Source organism: Xiphias gladius, chromosome 7 (assembly GCF_016859285.1).
Source record: "Xiphias gladius isolate SHS-SW01 ecotype Sanya breed wild chromosome 7, ASM1685928v1, whole genome shotgun sequence".
Classification (NCBI taxonomy): domain Eukaryota; kingdom Metazoa; phylum Chordata; class Actinopteri; order Istiophoriformes; family Xiphiidae; genus Xiphias; species Xiphias gladius.
Window position 1 is genome coordinate 23314083 of NC_053406.1, and position 20652 is coordinate 23334734.

General features: G+C 40.4%; 1 protein-coding gene across 1 annotated transcript in view; it reads left to right on the forward strand.

Annotated features, from left to right (window-relative positions):
• Nucleotides 1-20652, forward strand: part of tenm4 (teneurin transmembrane protein 4) — a 147722-nt gene that overhangs the window by 16383 nt on the left and 110687 nt on the right. The window contains exons 2-3 of the mRNA XM_040130790.1: nt 17086-17372; nt 18196-18468. Of these exons, the coding sequence (XP_039986724.1) occupies nt 17150-17372; nt 18196-18468 (496 nt within the window). The 5' untranslated portion in view covers nt 17086-17149. The remainder of the gene's footprint in view (nt 1-17085; nt 17373-18195; nt 18469-20652) is intronic.

The following is a 20652-nucleotide window of genomic DNA, read 5'->3' on the forward strand; positions in this document are numbered from 1 at the left end:
TTCACAGTTATCATTTATGTTATTCATGTACTGAATTACTCTGATAATTCAGTTACTGTTACAGGTCAACCAAGGATGCATTTGTTGCATGTTATCTCCATATAGTTTTATTTAAATATCTTACTATGACCTGATTCTAGCAGGTATGATTAGTCTCATTCAGGGACTAAAGATGAATGCACATACAGTATTGCATTTTAATGTATAATTTCTCTGTTAATCAATTTATTAATCATTTATTAATCATTCTAAAATTATAAAAAATATTGTTCAGATTGAGCTATTGATTTTTTGCATCGCTTTCTTTATTGCAATAATTCAGTCAGTATACACCAGAAGACTTAAGAATTGTGGCATACTTCTAGAAACGATAAAAGCCGGTTGGTAAGACATGTTGGTTTCTTATAAAACCATGTTCACAACACTATACAAATGCAATGCTGAAGATTGTGGCGCTGTAATCATGCGGTAATAAACTGTGTGAAGTGAAAAAGAGCGAGAGACAGGAGAAGGTATGAAAAGGATCAGCTAACACAGGGTGCAAGTTCTGTGCAGACCGTAATATTGCTGGTATGACTCAAAGCCATTAGTTACCTGTATTTTCTTTCTAAGCTTTCAGTGTTCCTGGCCAGCACCTTCATAGCTGAAACTGGAGCCCTGTGTGTGTGCCTGTAATGTTTTCGTATGGGCCTGAACACAAGCCGAAACAACGAAGGAGCTTATGTGATTTAGATCATGACTGGGAAGGCTGCTGTTGTGCTGAGTTAGAAGAATATCATTGTAAAGGAAACTGCTGTGCTCTAGTACACAGCTTGACCCACAGCAGGGATTATTTATTGCTGTCAGCTGAAAAGCACATAACTCCTGGTTTAGTGATTCATTTTTATTTGATAACGTCAGTTCAAGGACTGCTGTTGCTCCGTAGGTTGAGAACAATCTATTGTCTATTTCTGCATTGCAAAACTGTCTTAGATCTGACAAAAAAAAAAAAAAAAAAAGCACATACATACGTTAGTTCTTACCCAACATCTGTGATACTGTGTCTACAGCTGGGTTTGTTTCTTAATTCAAAAAAAAAAACCAAAAAACCATAATCTGATCAGTTTTGAGCATAAATAATGAGGGCAGATGTCAACTAAAGTCGTTCTTATATAAGTAGCTGTAGGATAACTTCAAATCGCGTAGTCGACTTGTGATGTTCAACAAGCAGCTCAGGCCAGAAAAGGGAGATGTGAAGACACTGACTCTTGGATTGTTTGTTTTACATTTCTAAAGCCCGACTGGCCAAACCATAAAGGTGAGAACTAGATAAAAATAAAAAAGGTGAAAGGAAACAAAGGAGAAGGAAGCCAAAGAACAAAAAAAATCACAAGTTAAGTTTTTAGATAGTGATCTGGCCTGTTTCTGCCAGCCAGGCCTGGTCTGATACGCTCTTCATAGGAGCTTCTGCTTATAAAAGAAGTAGCTTTAATAAGAAAGAGTCTATAAACTCTCCCCCCTATAAAATCACATCATCTCTCAGAGATTGCTCATCTGTTTCTTAATAGTAAAATATTGTACATTACAAGTCAACAAAACTGCTTAAAGCTTGTTTAACGTAGCTCTCGCCTCAAAAAAACATTAAAATCGGTTTCTCATTCCGCCGCATTACCTTGGAAATGCTCCAGTAAAAGAAATCTAGATCGGCTGGATCTGGTTTAGCGGTTCGTGCCTCTAAAGAGGAGGTATGGTCATATTAGGTGTAGACAGGAGGCACCAAACCATCTTTTATACAGCGACGTTAAGGAAAATGTAAAATCTGTACAGACTGTAAGAAACTGTATATGTTAATAAAGTATGTCTGGGATTTTGTTTAACACTCACAAGCAAAAATAAGTGTTGTTCTCCAGTACGTGTAGAGTATACTTCATAGTTAGTCAAAACATTAAGCTTAATAATGAAGATTTAATCTTCAACTAAGGCAACTACAGTATATAGAGAAAATATATTTATATATATATATATTTTAATATTAATGCTGCCTAATAAGAGAAAGATCAGCCTATCACACTTTACTTTTGAAAACAATCGATGAATGCCGACTTGGGAAGTATATTATTTCTTGTGTAGTAGCGGCGCGTATGGTGCGTGTCCTTTTTATTTGAATAAGGTCCCGTTCAAGCAGGGTACTGATCTACAAAACCCTGGTCCTGCCTTTGTGCGAGGGTGATGATCCGCTGGAGAACTTTTCCCACACGGGATAAGGACACATCAGTCTGGACTCGTGAAATCTGTGACGGTAAACGTAGTTTTCCCTCCGTTTCCTTGTGTTGAAGGTCAAAGAGCAAATGAGCCATCAAAATAAAAGATAATTAATGATATTCAGCTTAAGTAAGGTGGCAGAGAGGGTGTCACGTGACTGGTTCAGCGGTCCTGAGAATTGTCTAGAAAAGGTTAAACTCTGCTGTGTCATTAAAATACACCTTTGCATGCAGTGCTGAAAGCACTCCTTCTCCTTCCGTTGCCTAACACATCTCTATTATACATAACACTTGGAGGATTTTGTTGCATTTCAAATTTCTTTGCACATAATTTTAATCTTGACACCTTAATTCTGGTTGCCCATAAAACGGGCAATCTTGAGAATTGAATTTAGTATTCAGCACAGGTCCATTTAAGGAAACGGAGGTTTGGTGGCTGATTCACAATTAACAGACATTGGAACACAATACGCCACTGGTCCGGTGTGAAAGCAGTTTTAGACTAAATTCATACAGATACACAACGTAAGTAGGTTTATCTCAAGGTGTTTTGCCACACTGCTTCTTTTGTCCTTCTTATGCTTTTTAAATTAAGGCAGTGTCAGTTGTAAGTTGTAAGTTCTGTCCAGCGGTTAATTGTTTTTTGTTTTTTGTTTTGCTTTTTTTTTAATCTAAGTATTACTTTTTCACATTTCTACAGTTTAGGACCAGAGGGGGCTTGAGCCTATGCCTGCTTTCATAGGAAGTAGGAGGAAAAGGTTTACGTTTTAAATGTAAATTAGAGTCTAATTCAATTGGTTTGCTAAGTTTTAAGAAAACGACAGACGCAGTCGAATCCACTAAGCGATTTGTCTAAGGCATCCTGCAAAACTTGGACAAGACCCAGAACTAATGTTACTGGAATTCTCAGCTCTAAAATGTACTTTTATTTTAACACGGCACACAAAACACACCGCAAGAATGGAATGCTTTTAAAGGTGTTTTCAAAGATGCATCCTGGATCTGTGTGTTTCTTTGTATTTTTTGAGGAATTAGCAATGCGAGATATTGAAACGTACCATATCTATCAGATGACAGAATGATGGTGTTTCGGTCAGTTTAACGTGAGGGCAAACTCTGGGACTCTCTCCTGCTGTCAAAGAGTCGTGAAACACCCTCCGCGGAGGATTTGAAGGAAACCCCCGCTTGTTTCCAAACTTGTTTAACACAGAGATGGTGTTAACATGCTTTGTTCCAGCACTGCTGCACAACCCCCACTTCCACACACACACACACACACCCCTCCTCCACTACCATACCCCCCCCACCACCACCACCACTCACACACACACACCAAAGTTGGGTAAACCTGCAGAGTAGCAGCGGAGGGAGCTTGGCCCTGATTTCAGTGCAGCGGAGGAGCCAGGGGGGCCCAAGGGACACTCAGGTTACCAGCATCGAATCCTGCAGTATTAACAGGGCACAGTGAAATAACAGCCTGCCATCTGGAACCTATGCTAAAGCCATCCTAGCCTCGCAGCGTTCAATCACTCTGACCTCAATTAAGTGCTATTTGTGCAGTATTTTTATTCACTTCTTCCTTTGCCTCCAGATCTTTCGGTCTCATATAGTAGTGTGCCCTAATGCACTGTGTCAGATCCAGAGTGATGGTTAGAGTTTAGGTTTTTCTTACCAGGTCTTCTACTGTATCTGAGCTTTCCCATTAAACTTTAAGCAAGTCCGCCTCATAAGAGGGTTTTCAGGAGAGAGCACCTTACTTAAGTGCAGGGGGATAAAGCGCGTCTTTGTGCTGGAGAGACACGGTGTGGTATGCCGGGTTAAGAGCGGGTGTTTTTTGGTGAGACTTCATGCTCATGACTCAACGTGGTCTTTCTTGACCCCACTTAAACAGGAGACAATGAGCGCACTTGAGCCGGTCTTCCCTCTTTTGAACCCTGATGCCCCTGACTTTCTACACTAGTAAGGGCACATTTTTTTGCTGTGAGAAAGTTAAAACTTTAAGTTTAATACGTCCTCTGAAGCACAGGTAAATAATCACAATATTGGTAAATGTGGACTTAATATAAAGTTCATTGACATTCTGTGGAGTGCACATGATCTTTTCCATTTCACAGCTTCGCACTAAATTGACTTTTCAAAATCACAGTTTCAGCACATAAGTTTTTGATTTGGACTGAACTTGAAAGGTGTTCTGACTGACTGAATGCAGTGTGTTTCATGGAAAGAAATCATTGGAACATTTTGTTTCATGATTTATTATTTTTATTTTCGTTTTCTACATTTGTTGGACTTGATTTGGTTTGACTCAGGCCAGACGGTATTGTGGATTTGCCTCAGAATAGGTCCCCTCAACATGTGAACTCGGTACCTGTGTTTCGAAACATGACTTGGGACTGTAGCAAAGTTGGCCGCTGCTCTGATTTGAACTTAAAATGTTCTTGCCCTAGGCTGCAGTTATAACACTTACAAAAAAGTCCATTTTAATGGAAGCTCCTTGCCACCCACCTCCTCACAAATTGGACGTGGTCGTCGAGTGGTGGTCTTTTTTCAGCAGTGGTTGGATTCCTTACAAGCTAGGCTGAAGTTTGCAGCATTTTAAGAGAGATGCTCACGGGAATGCTTCCATCCAACAAATTTCATCTCTTCATAATGTGTTTGTGACTGGGAGCGTTATTCCTTAACCGGGGCCTGTTGTTGTGACTTCAAGAAAGTGTATCTCTGTCAGAACTGTGTTAGAAAAATGTCTTGTAGTGTTATATATCCTGAAAAACAGAAAACTGAAGAAGAATTTGTGAAAAAGTTACATGCTAAGAAGAAACAAAGGCAATGCTGTAGTGAGAAACGGACATGGGTAGTGTGTCTATTTCAATTATCCATTCACTTTCCTGGCCTGATTTCATCACTCCTTCCTCTCCAGTTTTGTTACTTAACTAATCAGTCTCATATTTATCTTAAACTTCCTGGGAGGCTGGGTCGGAGAACAGGCCCAGACCAAAGAAAAGCAAAAGCATGGAGTAGATAATATCGACTAGATAGAAAGCCTTCATGAGGGATTTGCATGGTGGATTTTTAATTTCTTGAATTCAGAGAGAATCGACAAGAAATGTTAGCAGAAGACACTAATCTGCACATGATGTTACAGCAGCCTTGGCTGACAGGTGACTGATCTCTTCCGCTTGTGCATGAAGCAGTGTCAGAAATTTGAATTTTTACATTGCAGCAGCTACCGATTTCATGCATAACTTTTCAGTAAAAAGGTTTTTATCATTCAGATTTCATAGTTTTATGCTTTTCAGGTTTCGTGCTGTCTCACTTATAAAAATTTCATTGTGGCTTCAGAGGTTCAGTTTCTTCTTGATGCAGGCAAAATATGCAGAAAGTGGGGAAAAAAGGAAAGAAGAAGCTTTGGGGGGAGGAATGATGCCGCTATCCAAGCGACAGGGTGATAAAGCAGAGGAGGTTATTGGTATTGTAGTCCATCAATTTTTAACCTTATCACACATGGTATACAATTTTTATTTTATTGTAATTTTCAATTTATTTGTAGCAAAGGATGAGTGTTAATTTTAACACCGTAAAAGCTGCGACACAGTCAAAACACGTCAGCTGTCCAAAAGACGTGAGAGACTCGATGAGCATCTCTCTTATCTGTATTTACCTTTTGTGATGCGGGAGCAGTGGTCAAAAATTGCCTGGTGCTGTGTGCGCTATGCTGTCAGCATGTCACATTGCTGGTTGGGTGCCAGAGATGCCAAGGAGATACAGGCTGCACAACATCTACTAAATATCCCCGGCTATCAGTGACGGGCATCAACAGGAGGGTATGCGTTTAACGGCCGTAGAGACGTGTCTCAGAGGACTTCGCGTACGGGTGACACTGGGAGCGCCGCGGGTGGCCCCTGAGCGTGCGGCCATTTCGTAGTGCCCTCTGTTTGCACGGATTTTCTGTCTGAAGCACAGGACATCATGACTACTCCGACTCAGGTCATGCGTAAAAAAAACGTGTTAGCCAGGGGACGTGAAAATCTCCATAAATCAAAATGTACTCACAGTAAATAATGTTGTATTTCTTAACCAGGAATGTATATTTTATCTTAACAACCGTACTCTTAGAGTCCTGCACGAAAACCTACCTAACCTACATTTTTTTGTCATTTTACAATAACTTAGTATCAAATGGATGAGCAGATTTCTCCCAGGCTATTTTGGTAACATATACCAAACAAGAATTTCAGCTCTGAAAGCAGTTTACCCCTGTATCCATTTGGTTAATAGATCCATTAAGCAGCATGGCGTGAGTGGAGTGCGGCTGCTGTGTGGAGCGCAGGATGACGTGTTAATTCCGGGTAATTTATTACCCCGGGTGTCGCTGGGCAAGGAGCTCCTGACAGATCCCGTCTCGCTGGGATCAGCCTCAGCCAGGCTTCCATGGGCATCGCCTGCTTAGCAGTGACTCCGGCATGCGGGGCTCACATCCGCTGATGCAAGTATGATGTAAAACCCTTAGTACAGGAAAACAACAGTGAGGACGCAAATAGAGTGGCATTATAGCAGACTGGCAGTCTTTGAAGGTAGGTGGCTAAAAGCACACCTGTGGAGAGGGAGAGGGTAATCAAATTTCCCCCCAGTGTTATGAGCACTTGCTGGCTCTCATATGGTTTTTATTTATGGAAGTATCCTTTTCTGTCTAGGGCAGGGCCGTGATTAGATCATGGATGCTGATTGTGGCCTAGAGCTGTGGTGATCAATCCTAATTTACTCGGAGAATTAAATTTATATATAGGAGGATGCAGTGCCCTGCCCTGATAGATGAAAGGGCATTTCCCTCTTGTGCATCAACAATCAAGATACGGAAAAAAAAAAAGAGATACAATACTCATCATTGATTTTGTTTTGTTGTGTCTTTTAATAACATATAGCACGGGGCTTTCGTGGGGAAATAAAAGCTGCATTAAAGACTGATAGTAGATGAGCCAAAAAAAAGAAATTGCACAGGCCTTTTTTGCATGAGGGTTTTTGTGAGCCTCAGCAGTGTCTAATCTTCAGCCACTGGGATCAGAGAGTACAGACCTCTGGTACCTTGGAGGCAGAGGAAGGAGCTTGTGCAGGTCAACACAGCACTGCCAAGCTAGCCGTCAGCTATTTCATGTCGTAATCAGTTAAGGGCAAATCAGCATGCACCGACTCTCAGTGCCCCGGGAAAATTCTCTCAGGATTCTCGTCTGCACTGTAAGAGAGGATGGCAAAATAAATTTAACTCTACGATAAAGCATGTTTTTTTTTGTTTTTGTTTTTTTGTTTTTCTTAATTTATGTTGTGACGCTCTAGAAAACAAGCACTTTGTGTGTACAGTAGGCCACTGCGACAGCCACGCCCTCTAGACATAGCATCTTTACAGCCAGAGCTGTCACCCAGTCGATGATGTAGCTACGGAGTGATTAGCCCCACCCAGAGGCTGCTGAGATGGGAGATGTGAGAGGTGTGTGGTTGTCAAAGCAGGGCTTGCAGGGATGACTCAGTTAGGCACTTAGAGTAAGATCATTACCATGCAGGAACCCTCTTTCTGGCTTTGCTGTGCGCGCGCTGATATTTTTTCATTCTTAACGTTGGACGGCCGCTGCTTTTATTGTCTCTAACAAAACGGTTGTGCTCGCTGCTTGTTGTGCACGGGGGTTATCACATGGTTCTGTTCATGTCTTCTCAAGCCTGCGTTGTTAGCTGATTCATTTTTGCAAAGCCCAGCTAAGATCCATATTATTACTGTTGTGAGGAAACCTGATTACTGCAGCTTATTTGATTGATTGACGCTTGTACTTGAAACCAATACAACGCTTCCCACTGTTGGGTAGTTAACTTTGATCGGGGGAGGGTGCGTGGGGGCGTGTGTGCGCCTTATACTGTGTACAATCGTTGTACTGTGGTTCCTGCATCTTAGATCATTTCACACGTTGTGACTCAGATGTACAGCAGCGTGACCAATACCACTCATTTTCAGCGCTCTGCAAAAACGTATTTCAGACCAAACTCCACAGCTGGGATACTTTGTGTGATGTGATATTTAACACAGAATTGCCAGCAAAATCTAGCAAAGAAATACATAAGAGAAAAAAAAAGGTGTAAAGGAAATTACTAGGTTCTCTCCTGAGGTATGAACTCCTGCTGATTTCAGGGGTGATCGGAGATTGGATGACCTTACTAAGTCTGTGATCTTTGCAGTGCACGTTATCATGAGGAAATCTCAGGACCCCCCTTGTGAGTGGATTGTAAGTGGTATCCAGCAGTACAACATTACAGCTCACAGTCTCCATGAGGGGAGTTCTTCCGCTCAGGGCTGCTCCTTAGGAGCCATGCAGTGGCCATTTATTGGCCTTGTCCTCGTAACCTGTCACCCAGGGAAAGAAGCAGAGAGGGGGATTTCCACCGAAGCAGCTTGATGGTGGGATCCATGGAATTCACACTTTGAAGAAAATCAGGTATTAGCTGATCTGATTATAAGTAGACAGCTCTAAATACAGGAGTGACTGCACCTACAAGGCTTTGAGGACGTATTTATATCCAGTGTACTGAGGAATTTAGGGGCGCATGTGATGATGGGCTGTATGTTGTGTACTGTGAATACAGACTTCTTCTCTATTCAGTTATTTCTTGCCTAGAGTAATGGAAGTGATTTACATGTTTATTTGCATATCGGGCAGGGAAGTGAAATCCAAACACAAGTTGTCACTTGAGACACATTTGAGACAAAGCGTGATGCCACGAATCAACTGAAATCTGCCTCGACTGAGTGTAGACACAATCTGGATTTACTGAATCTGTTTGATTTGTCGAAGCTTTTTAGTTTTTTCTTCTACTTCTTTGGTCTTTGTGTCTGCAATCATGCGTGGGGGACAGTGAATTACGCCGTATCTATTTGGATTAGTCTGTGATTTATTTGTGTCTTTCTTTGAACAGAATCCTGTTTACTAAATTTTTAATAAGTATATTAATTTATTTTGAACAGAATTAGTGTAATTTACACTTACACCATCGTGTTACACTACTAAATATTTTTCGTGCAATATGTTTGGATCCAATGACTGCAGGATCATTAGTGGCGTTAAGGTGTTAGAACATCAGTGCCTCATTTTGAAAAAATTGTTTTTTCCAAGGAACTGCAGACATTTCATTTTGCTATTTGAATACACTGTCAACAGCATGGGAGTCACCTGTGTTAATTTCTGTACTTTTTAGTACACTTTTAAATGACCTAAGCAGTGTACTTCCTGGGTTGAATGGAAAACTAATGAAGTGTGAGGAAAAAACAACCAGTAAACATTAGCTTTCACCTCATTTTGCATCTTGTGTTAAGTGGCAACATCAATCGTATGAATACTTGCGAGGCTAATGCAAAACGGGTCTTTACAGTACGGCCACTAAAATACGATTTGTATCAAAAATCCACGAAGTTCTGTTGGAGAAGGATTTGTGCAAAATTAGAACTAATTTAAGGAGAAAGAAGAAAAAAATATTTGGAAAAAATAATTTTATGGTGTAGGTTTACATCCATTAAGAAACATTGACACAAAGTAAAGAACAGGCAACACAGTGGTCGGCTCACTAAGCTGCCAACAGTTCAGTTTAGCATAAGAATAGAAAAATGTTAACCTGAACTAGCTATAATAGTAAGCCACAACTATACAAAGCAGGTTTGTTTACAGCAAGACAACGATGATTATCTGACCAGTTACTAAAATTGAAGAGTTCTCAAGTTGAGTTCCTTAGTTTATCCACAGTACAACTGCAAACAAAATTGCTCTGATTTTTCAGTGACGATCAAAAGCAATAGGATCCACTCTCAGCTAAAGCAGTCCAAAAAAATGATTAATTAACTGTCTGCTAAAATCTTTCCAGATAGCTAAGACATAAATTTAGAAAATGAACCAGCTCTTCCGGCCACTGGTGCCAAATATCAGAGGGCCTCCAATATATTTGGGCAGACTGAGTCATGCCAACTGATCTTGGAGCAGAGGTCAACATGAAGTACCTGAAAGAGTCTATGTGCTGTCTATGTGCTGTCATGGCACTGGCTCCTAATAACGTTCGATTGCCTTTTCTTAACCTCAAGCACTTCTAATTTTGGAGCTTATATTACAAAAAAGACTTTTAAAACTTATCTCTCGCAGTAACAAGCTGTACAGGTATTTTTGTTTTTCTCTGTTCTGACTTCTGCCTCTGCCCCAAATACAATGGAGGTAAATGGATTTTTGTTTGTGTACCCTTCTGTGTGAAAGAGTTTGCTGTAAACAATTTTCAAAGGGACCATATCTTATGTCTTAGGTAAAAATGTAGTTTAAGCTAACCCAGCTTGACAGCTGGGTCTGTCAATTATTTAGATGAACTGAGACACTGCCTCTGGAAAGATGTTACTGTTGATTTTATTTTTATTTTTCTTGGGTAATTTTTCAGTGCTGTGAGCACCAGAAACTAAATTCCGTTCACCTCCATTGATCTGGGGGCAGGAGCTGAAATCTCAAAGGCAGACATCTCAAAACACTAGATATGAAAATCACACAATTTCCATGCTGTAAGAAAATGTGTTTTGATTCTGGTGAACCAACCCTTAAGGCATTTGAACAGCACTTAAAACATTCTTGTTCACAGCATCAATTATTTGCAGCATTTTGGTCCCATAGACCTTCCTGGGGCTACAACTGCAAAGCTCAAATATTTGTAACAGTAAGTTTGACAGTAGCAGGTTTTACACTAAGTTTATTATTGCTTAGCTAGTATTAGGTTCGGTTTCACTGCAGGCCAAACTATGAATCAAATTCAGCTCTAGCCTTTGCAGTGTAATGAGTATTAATCGTAGCCTAATGAGCGACAGGCCACCAACAGAGTGACCTCTGCCCTCACCAGCCATGCCTGGAACAGGAAGCACCGTAGCCTACTGTAATGGAGCGTTCCTCTTTTAAACCTGCAACCTTCACAGTTACTTGTTGTCTCCGTTGTTCCTCAGGGCTATAGTGAACCTTATGAGTCCGGATTACTTATTGACATTGAATCAGTTTAAAATTCATAATTATAACATATTCCTCACATACAAGCCTATCCCGCAGTGGCAAGACAGCAAAACGCACAAATGCATTTTATTGTGGTTTAGAAACAATATTGATAACAGGTAGGTGGAAATTTCCGCCTGACATGGCACTGCTACCATTTTGCTGTATTTAGCCAAGGTCAGGGGCATACATCAATGCAGAAAGTGAATAAATAGACTGCTTCTCCCTGCTATTTACCAGGCTGGTTTAAAAGCATTATTCCATTGCCTGCTCCCTCTGTCAGGACTAAACCTTGAATTACTTAGAGTGATTAGTGGCAGGGAGCGTGCTGCAGCAGCGGTCCCAGGCTACTTTTGTTTATGTTAAGGCTTTTACGCATTCTTTTTTATGCGCTGGTGGGGTTTGCTTTTGATCCCGGAAAGAGGCGGCTGCTGAAATACCCCCACCACCACCACCACCACCACCACCACCACCACCACGTCCCCTCCCTTCCTCAGCCTGCATTAGCACTATCGAATTCAGTTCTGTTTGGCAAGCCATTCAGCCCCCCACCCCATCTACCCAAGTCTTTTTTTCCTCTATTGAAAACACACCTTTCTGTTGACCAAGGGGGCTTTTCTTTAGAGCCCAGGCATGTGAAAGGTTGCCAGAGAAGAAATAAGTAGTGCCTGTATGGAGGACTCCTTCTTCTCAATGGACCTTGTAGACAATGTTCTTGATATCTGCCCAAATTTCCTCTATGCTGCTCTACGGGCTGCTTGAGTGTGTAGATGTTTGTCTGCTGTGTTGTGAGTTAACTGTCACTAATCCTTTCACTACGTGACTCGGTTAGATAATTAAAAAAAAACAAAAAAAAAAAAACAGAAATAAACCAAAACTATATTTTAAAATGTTTGACACCTCATTTCCTATAAATATAACGTGTTATGTTAATATTTGTATGATTTTTGCATCAATTATAAATTACGATTTGATAAATGTTATTAATATTTATATGCTTATTAACAGTGATGGCATAACAAAATTTTACTTTGGTCTCCCTGAACAGGAAAGCTGCAGTCCTTTAAAAAAAAATAATTTAGCTCACATACTGTATATCAGCAGTCGTTTGTCTAAAAATGTCATCACTAATCAGTAACACATTATGTCTCAATGTTAGTGATCAATAGTAATTAAGTGATTTCACAGACAAGTAATCATCTTGCATTATACACTCCAAGGGATTTGGCAGACATTATGCATGTGTTACACTATTTTCCGTGTTGCCTAAGAATGTTAGTTAACATTTAGTTCTGGATTCTGCATGGAAAAATCTATGACATGTAAAGAGCAGCGAGCGGTTAATTATCATGGAAAACAGGGCTTTGCACAGAGAGAAGGTTAGATTTATATGCAGCAGCACTGAATAGCAATTCTCAGCACACTGCTAATTGTTTGATGGATAGTACAGAGCCATTTGCATTTTTATTGTACCCCAAACACCTCCCACCTATTTAGATCCCATATTTAACCAACTCCTGACACTGGAGCAATGGTCACAACAATCTGCCCAGCAAAACGTCAACGAATGTTTCAACAGGGGGCTTCTGTAACCCGCCGTTCACACCGTGGGTGGTTTGTTTTATGGATTACTTTGACAGATTTTGTGCGGTTAGAGGCCACGGTTTCATCGAGGAACTCCTGTGCAGCTACAAAGTTTTCAGCCTGTTCATATTTTTACAGCCTTGGAGTTGTCTTCTGTAGCAGTCCTTGGTTTTGCCAAGTTAAGACGCCCTGATTAGCCAGAATTATTTGAACACATTCATTAAAAAAAAAAACTATAAAACTTAAAGGTATGCAAAAATGGAATTTGTACTAATAAGCGCACATCATTTCTACAGCAAGTAGGAATATTAGGACTAAAAACTCTATTTTCTTTTGTAGTGGATTGAATTTCATTTTGGATTTGGATTGTTGGTCTAACAAAACAGGCAATTTTGCAACGGGTGTGTTTCACTACTTTCTGACATTTTCTCAAATGAATCAAAAAATGAATTGCTATCGATTGATAAAGAAAATAATCCCTTGTTGCCCTTTGTTGTTCTTGTAAATCCTCTTAGTGTGTGTTAAAGAGCAGGGCCACTACTGAACTGTTGTTATGCAAAGATCTGCTGTGACAAAGATAATTACACACTTTTTTAACACTTAATTGTCATGACATTAAAAAATAGGGAAATAGTGGCCTAACTTTTAACAGACTGACATTGCTAGCCACCCCTGTGTGTTAGAAATTGTATGTTTCATCCAAATGTTACTCACGTATGTATTTGGTTGATGTCTGAATTGGTTACTCTCTTTCTGCCACTGGCAGCACTTTGAGTTTTTCACTGCAGCAGTGTTAGCTCGGTTTTCTGCCTGGTATATGAAACTGGATTTAATCTCTGATCAGAAGCACGGAAATCTGACACAAAGCATGCAAAATGAACTGTCCGTACCAGACAGAGGACGTGCCTATGCTTGTGATGAAGTGCTGTCTGTAACAATTTGGTGCAGACGTTTTATGGTATTCTGTATGTAGTGTATGTCAACTTTCCTGAAGTGTCAATTGAAACCATTTTTGATTTAACTTTTTCTTGAGCAGCTCCAGTGGTCATGAACTTATCTATGATGACCTTTTCACGACATTATATGTCAGATTATAACTTCTGCCATGGCCAACTTTTCTCAGGTGAAAATAATTGTTCAAACGTTCGCACATCAGCTGTGTTTCCAAGGTTGCTGAGCTCTTTAAGAAAATTGTCTTTTTGTCGAACACGTTTTTTATAATGTTTTGAGTCTGCAGCGACAACCTCCACTTACACATTTCAACACACAACAAGGATCTTATGCAACCTCACTGTATCTGATGACTTCAATTGACACAGTTCATTGTTCATTGCTCCCTGCAATACTTTCTCTGCAGAACCACATTATTGCCCTGCTTACAGCTTCATTTGTTTTACACCCACAGACAAACCTGACTCTACCCTGGCCAATTCCAGACAATGCAATTCAAAAATGTAGAGTCTGCAATTGTTTTAAAGGAACAAACAGACCATCCATCATTTCTTTTGTCTCACCAGAGAGACCTCAATTGATTTTGGATCATTGCATAGATACGCAGTGAGCTTCTTTTTGGCATTGCTCAAGCTCTGCAGCTCGGGCTTTAGAGGAACATTGTCTTTGAAATAAAAGCATGGGATTGTTATCTTCATTTCAGAGATTTTAGTCCATGGCAGTCATTATTCATTGGTCTTTGTAAATATCTTTTCTAACTGAGTCTTTGAGAATTTGCCCTCATTAACCTTCTCTTTCAGTGTTTCCACTTACTTTTTCCTGTCCCTTACATCTCACCATGAGATGATAACACTTTAAAAATAGTACTCTTATCATTTCTTACCTAAATGTGTTGCGACATCTTGGTTAAATAAAACCTTCTGTTTGTTATCGTCGCATACTAGTACGTTAAAATAATACAATGGTGGCATTTTCTTTGTTTTTGTTCCCTCTTCCAGGATTTAGACTTAGGCAGATGAACAAGAACAACGGATTTACTCTTTGGCGCCGAATCACCATGATAATGCCAGATGTAGTCTATTTACCAAGAACAACGCTGTTTAGTTTTACAGTATGTTTTGTGTGAAATTTCTGACAGCTGCACACAAGGTAGATACGTTTCCAGGACCTACATTTGCATCCCATATTATCTGTCAATGAGTATGGCCTGTTGATTTTTTTTTTTTTTTTGAAAAACTCCCCTGGGTTTCCCATGGCCTCAAAGGTACATCTCATTGCATACCAACTGATTAATAATGAGGATGAAGGGCGGTGCAGAAGAGAGATGGCCAAAGCACCGAGCCCAGCTCTTTGGAAGCAAAAACAATGCACTTTACAGAACATCCTCGAAACTTTACAAAGCTGCTTGTTCTCTGCTTTCACATTTGCATAGCATCAAGGATCTTGAGCAAAAGGTAAAAATTAGCAACCCCCACAAGCTACATCTGAAATCTTAGGAGCAGCTGAAGTGCTCTTGCGGCTGCAGAGTGGGAGCACCCCCCCCCATGTGGCGGAGGTCCTCTTATTGAGGCCCCAAGTCATTAATCACCAGGATCTTTTCAGCTGTCAATACATACAAAGAGAACCCCCCCACCAAACCCAACAATGGTGTCTTAAATAAAAAGTTTTTTTGTAGACGGGGCAAATATAGTTCACCAGGGATTATTGTTTACTGTTCTGTCCAGTATTCATAAAGAGCTTATCCTGTGGAGAAATCCTTGTCTGAACAACGCAGGCATATTGTCAGTAAAAACTCCCAGATTTGCCAGGAGTAGTTTTCACCTCCTTTTTCAAAGAGCTGTGTTCTCTTATCCACTGACTTGCATCCCATTCTTGCTTATATTAAAATACATTTTCAGGTGTGCGAGCAGGTAGTGTGGACGTATAATCCTACAGCATGAACGATAAGGTTTTCAGGTCGTGAGCTATAATTATGGATCTGTAATCATGTCATGGCGTTTGGAAGAAGCAGGAAAATATACAGTACTGCTGCAATATCTGACTCACTAATTCCCTATGGTCAGTAAGTGAGCTTCAAAGTGAGTGACCAAGCCTTTAATCAAGTTTATATCCACATTGACATTTGTTAATCCAACTCAATATCTTTAAACCGTGCGTTCGCTTAGAATGAGCTGTTTGCAAAGTATCATCAGTTAACTACAATAATATTCCACTAATTTATCTAATTTATATCATGTTGCACTGAGACAATTAAGTCACAGGCTTTTGTTTTCTTCTTTGGGTCTGTTTTTACCTTTTTAAATGAGAAAATAGATATAAAGCCTGTTCCTTTATTCGATGATTCGACATTGCATCCTTCAAGGGAAAAAATAAAATGCTGCAAGTAGCTGAATGCTAAAATTCCCTCTCTTTATTGATTTTATACTCAGTGTATTATTTGACAGTTATAGTTTTAAGTTTCAGATTTTAAGCATCTCTGCTGTTCAGTGTAGCCCTAGATTTGTTTGGCTCTTCAGTTTTCAACTGGTGATGATTTGTAACTTGTAAACAGCGTAATTCACGGAAGGACACCTGCCACTTCTACAGATGCTGGAGTCCCAGCATTTCTGTACGGCACATAAAATGGAATATTTGTGGGAGACTTGCACCGTAAACTTTATAGGTACAAGATGTTTTGTGCCTTCTTGTATTAAATCTAATGCCGTTGGTTCCCCAAGCTCTCCTTGTGTGTGCTTAGCCCTGCATACACTGCTGTTTGGGAACATGCACTTACATTTTATTTCCATATTTGCTTGATTTTGTGTGTGTGTGTGTGTGCGTGCGTGCGTGCGTGCGTGCGTGCGCGTGTCTTTCTGTGGTTGTGCGTGCACAGACTTGGTTTTAGGGTTCAGGTTAGAATTAGGTCAGGGTTAGGGTTAGAGTAAGGGTTGGGGGTTAGGCATTTAGTTGGTTAAGGTTAGGGTAAGGGGCTCAGGAATGCATTATGTCGATGAGTGTTTTATAGCGTGTGTGTGTGTGTGTGTGCTTATGGGGGGGGTTCTTATCAGTGATTTCTACTTTTAAATGATAATTTACTACATGAATTAGTATTATACCTTTTGAAATCATAGTTGCTCATGATTGTAACCGATTATGTGTTTGAATTATACAAATTGCATTTTGTAATGTCTTCACTTTGGTTTTGGTTCTAAAGGAATGATGGCATCTTTTCATACATCAAATATCCTTGTTTTTGTTTATGTTTTTTTTTTTTTTTTTTTAATCTTCTGCAGAATCACTCAAAGTAAACTGGCATAGTCACCCACATTTGATGTTGAAAATAGTGTGGAGGAAGCCATGGAAGTGAAGGAACGTAGACCCTACCGCTCACTCGCTGCCCGACAGGACACCGAGCGCCGTTATACCAGCTCCTCAGCAGACAGTGAAGATGGCAAACCCAACCCCAAATCCTACAGCTCCAGTGAAACACTCAAGGCCTTCGACCATGACTCCAGGATGGCCTACGGGAGCCGCGTAAAAGAAATGGTTCATCACGAAGTGGATGAGTTCGGCCGGCAAGGTTAGCCTTATATTATTAATATTATTATTTATATATTATATACATAAAAACTTATACTGTGCTATTATGTCAATAGAAGAGGTTGTCACTGATATCAGTATTTGTCATCTATAAGTATATTAGCAGTACACAATGGCATTAAACGGCCGGTTAATAGTTTAAGGTCACGATACTGCCTGGTGTCAATATATGCATCAGTGCTTTTTAATGACGAGTGTCTTGGTAATTCACCTTCAGTCCCCGTAGAGGTCATCGTGCATAGTTTGACTACTAAAAGAGGTGCCAAGGGTTTTGAACTTACAGGGCCAGTGATAAAATCTGCATGGGAGACATGCATACCCTCACCTGCTCATTCAGATATTTTATTGATCACCAAAGTTCAAACCTTGATGTGATGGCACTGCTGAGTTAGCCTTCAAATCCAACTGAAGCATAAGTCTGCAATTGGACTGAAAAATGTGAATTTTTAATCAGAACAACATGTCCTTTAGACTCCTGCCTTTTGGTCACTATTCTAATTACCTTGGTAGGGAACTGAAGAGCCAGAAAATTAAAGAGACAGATATCTCCATTTTCAAATATGACATACATAATTACTTAACAGCCTTGTGCACGGGGGCATTAAATACTAAATGCACCTGCATCTTGTTGTAACTCCACAACTATTGCTTCTGAATCTTTTGCTTTTAAATGATTACTGCACCCCTCAAGGGCAGGATATCGCTGTCATCTTTTTCTGCAATGAATACCGTTCATCATGTTAAGTGATGCAGTTAGTGAAAGATTTAATTACCGGAGCTTTGTATTTATTGGCTTGCTCCAGGGGCAGACTTTTCCCTTCGAGACCTTGGCTTCGGGGAGGCCCTCCCGTCACATGTGGCCACGTATAGGACTGACCTGGGGCTGCCGCACCGCGACTACTCAGTCAGTGTGGGCTCGGATGCAGACACAGAGACGGACGGCATCATGTCACCGGAGCATGCGGTCAGACTGTGGGGCCGCAGCAACACCAAGTCGGGCCGCAGCTCGTGCCTCTCCAGCAGGGCCAACTCCAATCTAACTCTCACCGACACAGAACACGAGAACACAGAAAACGGTAGGACACTATTCCCTTTTACTTTCTAGTCCTTATCAGGCCAGCCGATTTTACACTGTCTTTTGGCTTGTGGATTAGATTTGGGTGTTGAAATGGAACAGATTTGTGTTTATATTTTTTAAACGTGTGTCTGTACACTGGGGCAGAATGCCGTGCTATGTCTCAACGAAGCACACACGCTAGACTGTTCTGCATGGTACAGTCTAAGACTGAATGATATTTTTGCTGGTTTGGACTTGTTTAGTTCTTGACAATGCTCAGCTGGCATCCATACAACCACAAAATCAGCTGCATCTTTTCCGTCTCTTCGAAGTGTCGGCATACATTTTGACCCTCTGGAACTATTTCAGTCAGACTAAATTGAATTTGACAGATTTATTAAGCTTTTTAATCTCTAATTGCATTTTTTTCTGAATTTGGCCAAAGACCAACATATTTAGGAATTATTCTCCTCAAGAAAAGACAATTACCAGTGTTCCAGTACAACCAGATTTTGGCATATCATTACTTCTGCTGTTCATCATTCCTGCATCATTTTGTTCTTGCTTTCTGTTCCTTGCATTGTGTGAATCAGTATGTATGTGTGGACTATGATAGGAGGTGGTCTGGCGGGTTCCCCCTTGGTGACATCGGTGCCAGGAAGCGGGGAGCCATATGTATTGAATTCATCGTTCTGTGGCTTGGTGTTTTCTAATTTGACCCCGAGGGCCCGACGAGCCTACGTGCTTGCTCAGAAGGTCACTTGAGCTCAGGAAATATGCGGCCATGAGCCATGTCAAGTGCCAGAATATGCCAGAAGATAATAGTGGTTCTGCTGAAGATATTCCTACTGAAATCTTAGATTAGTGTACTGTAAATTCACAATATCACAGAATTTTGTTTGGAAGAAGAAATGCCATTCTGGTAGTCAGCTCACTCCTCACGGCGCTTATTTGTCGGGAAACTGGGTTACATCCTATTAATTGCATGGATAGTATATACGCTGAAAGAAAAAGCTCTTGGAGTAAATTCAGTGCTGTTTGGGGGCAGTAGCTGGCAGAGATGTTTCCTTCTCTCACATAGCTCTTTTGTGTCCACAGTGCCTACTCCTCTCTGAATTTGTTTATCTGAGTTTTCTACCAAAATTGATTATTTTCCGTCTTTTTTTTTTTTTCACACAGAGGTGCTCTCTGGTAAAAATTTAAGCCCTGTTTCAGATTATGCATACATTATACTTCAGAGATAGAGGAACTCATCAAGGGCCCAGCGGCAAAATTCTAATTGCCCCTGCACAGCCTTGCAGAGAACCTTGTGAATAGTTTTGCATTTCAGAGTGTGTCACATTATGTATTAGCTTCTTATTATAACTGACAGAAATGACTCTTGGAAGTGGAATCCATTTGCCCGAATGACTCAGGGAGAACGTGGCATCCCTCTGCTTGATCATCTGAGATGCCAGGGGACTTGAATTCTGCTGTATTGTACATAATTAAAGAGAATCTCCTTGGATGGCTGTTAAGGGGCTGGTATGCTGGAATGTGTTCAGTGCAGCCGTGGCTGCAGCATCATGCTGCATCTGTGAGACACAATCGAGATTCTAAGTAGCTTTTTATTCCACTCACCCAAGCAGAAGGAGCACTTGCATTCAGCATTTAATTCAGTATTGCCTGATAACATACAATGTATATATGGCAAGTTAATTAAAATCCATCGAGCAGACCTGCTTGTGTGTGCTTTAATCTCTTTAAATCAACAAACCATTTACTCCGATTTAATGTATTCAAGCCGCCGGGCAGTTATCCCCCTTTTCACATGCGACTTACTTGACCCTGGTTTTAATGCATGCAAATAAGCGATAGCGATTGTGGAACATTTTTTTTTTGATGCTCAAGTGATTCCAACGCATCCTTTATATATTGTGAATAAAACCTCTTGCTGATAACAACGTTATCAAAGAATCATTCCAGATAATAATAATGATAATAATATGAGCTACCTTGATTGACGTTGTAACCTACTACATGATTGGTAGACAGGTAACGAGTTAAACCGGAAGTTGCCAAGTAAGTGTGTCACTATAGACTGATCTCTTCCAATACCTGACATTTTATGCCTGAGTACTGGATAAGTAATTTACTATACGTCCAGCACCGTTTGTTAATGTCTCAATGTGTGTGTTGTGTGAACATATTTAGATAGCTTGCT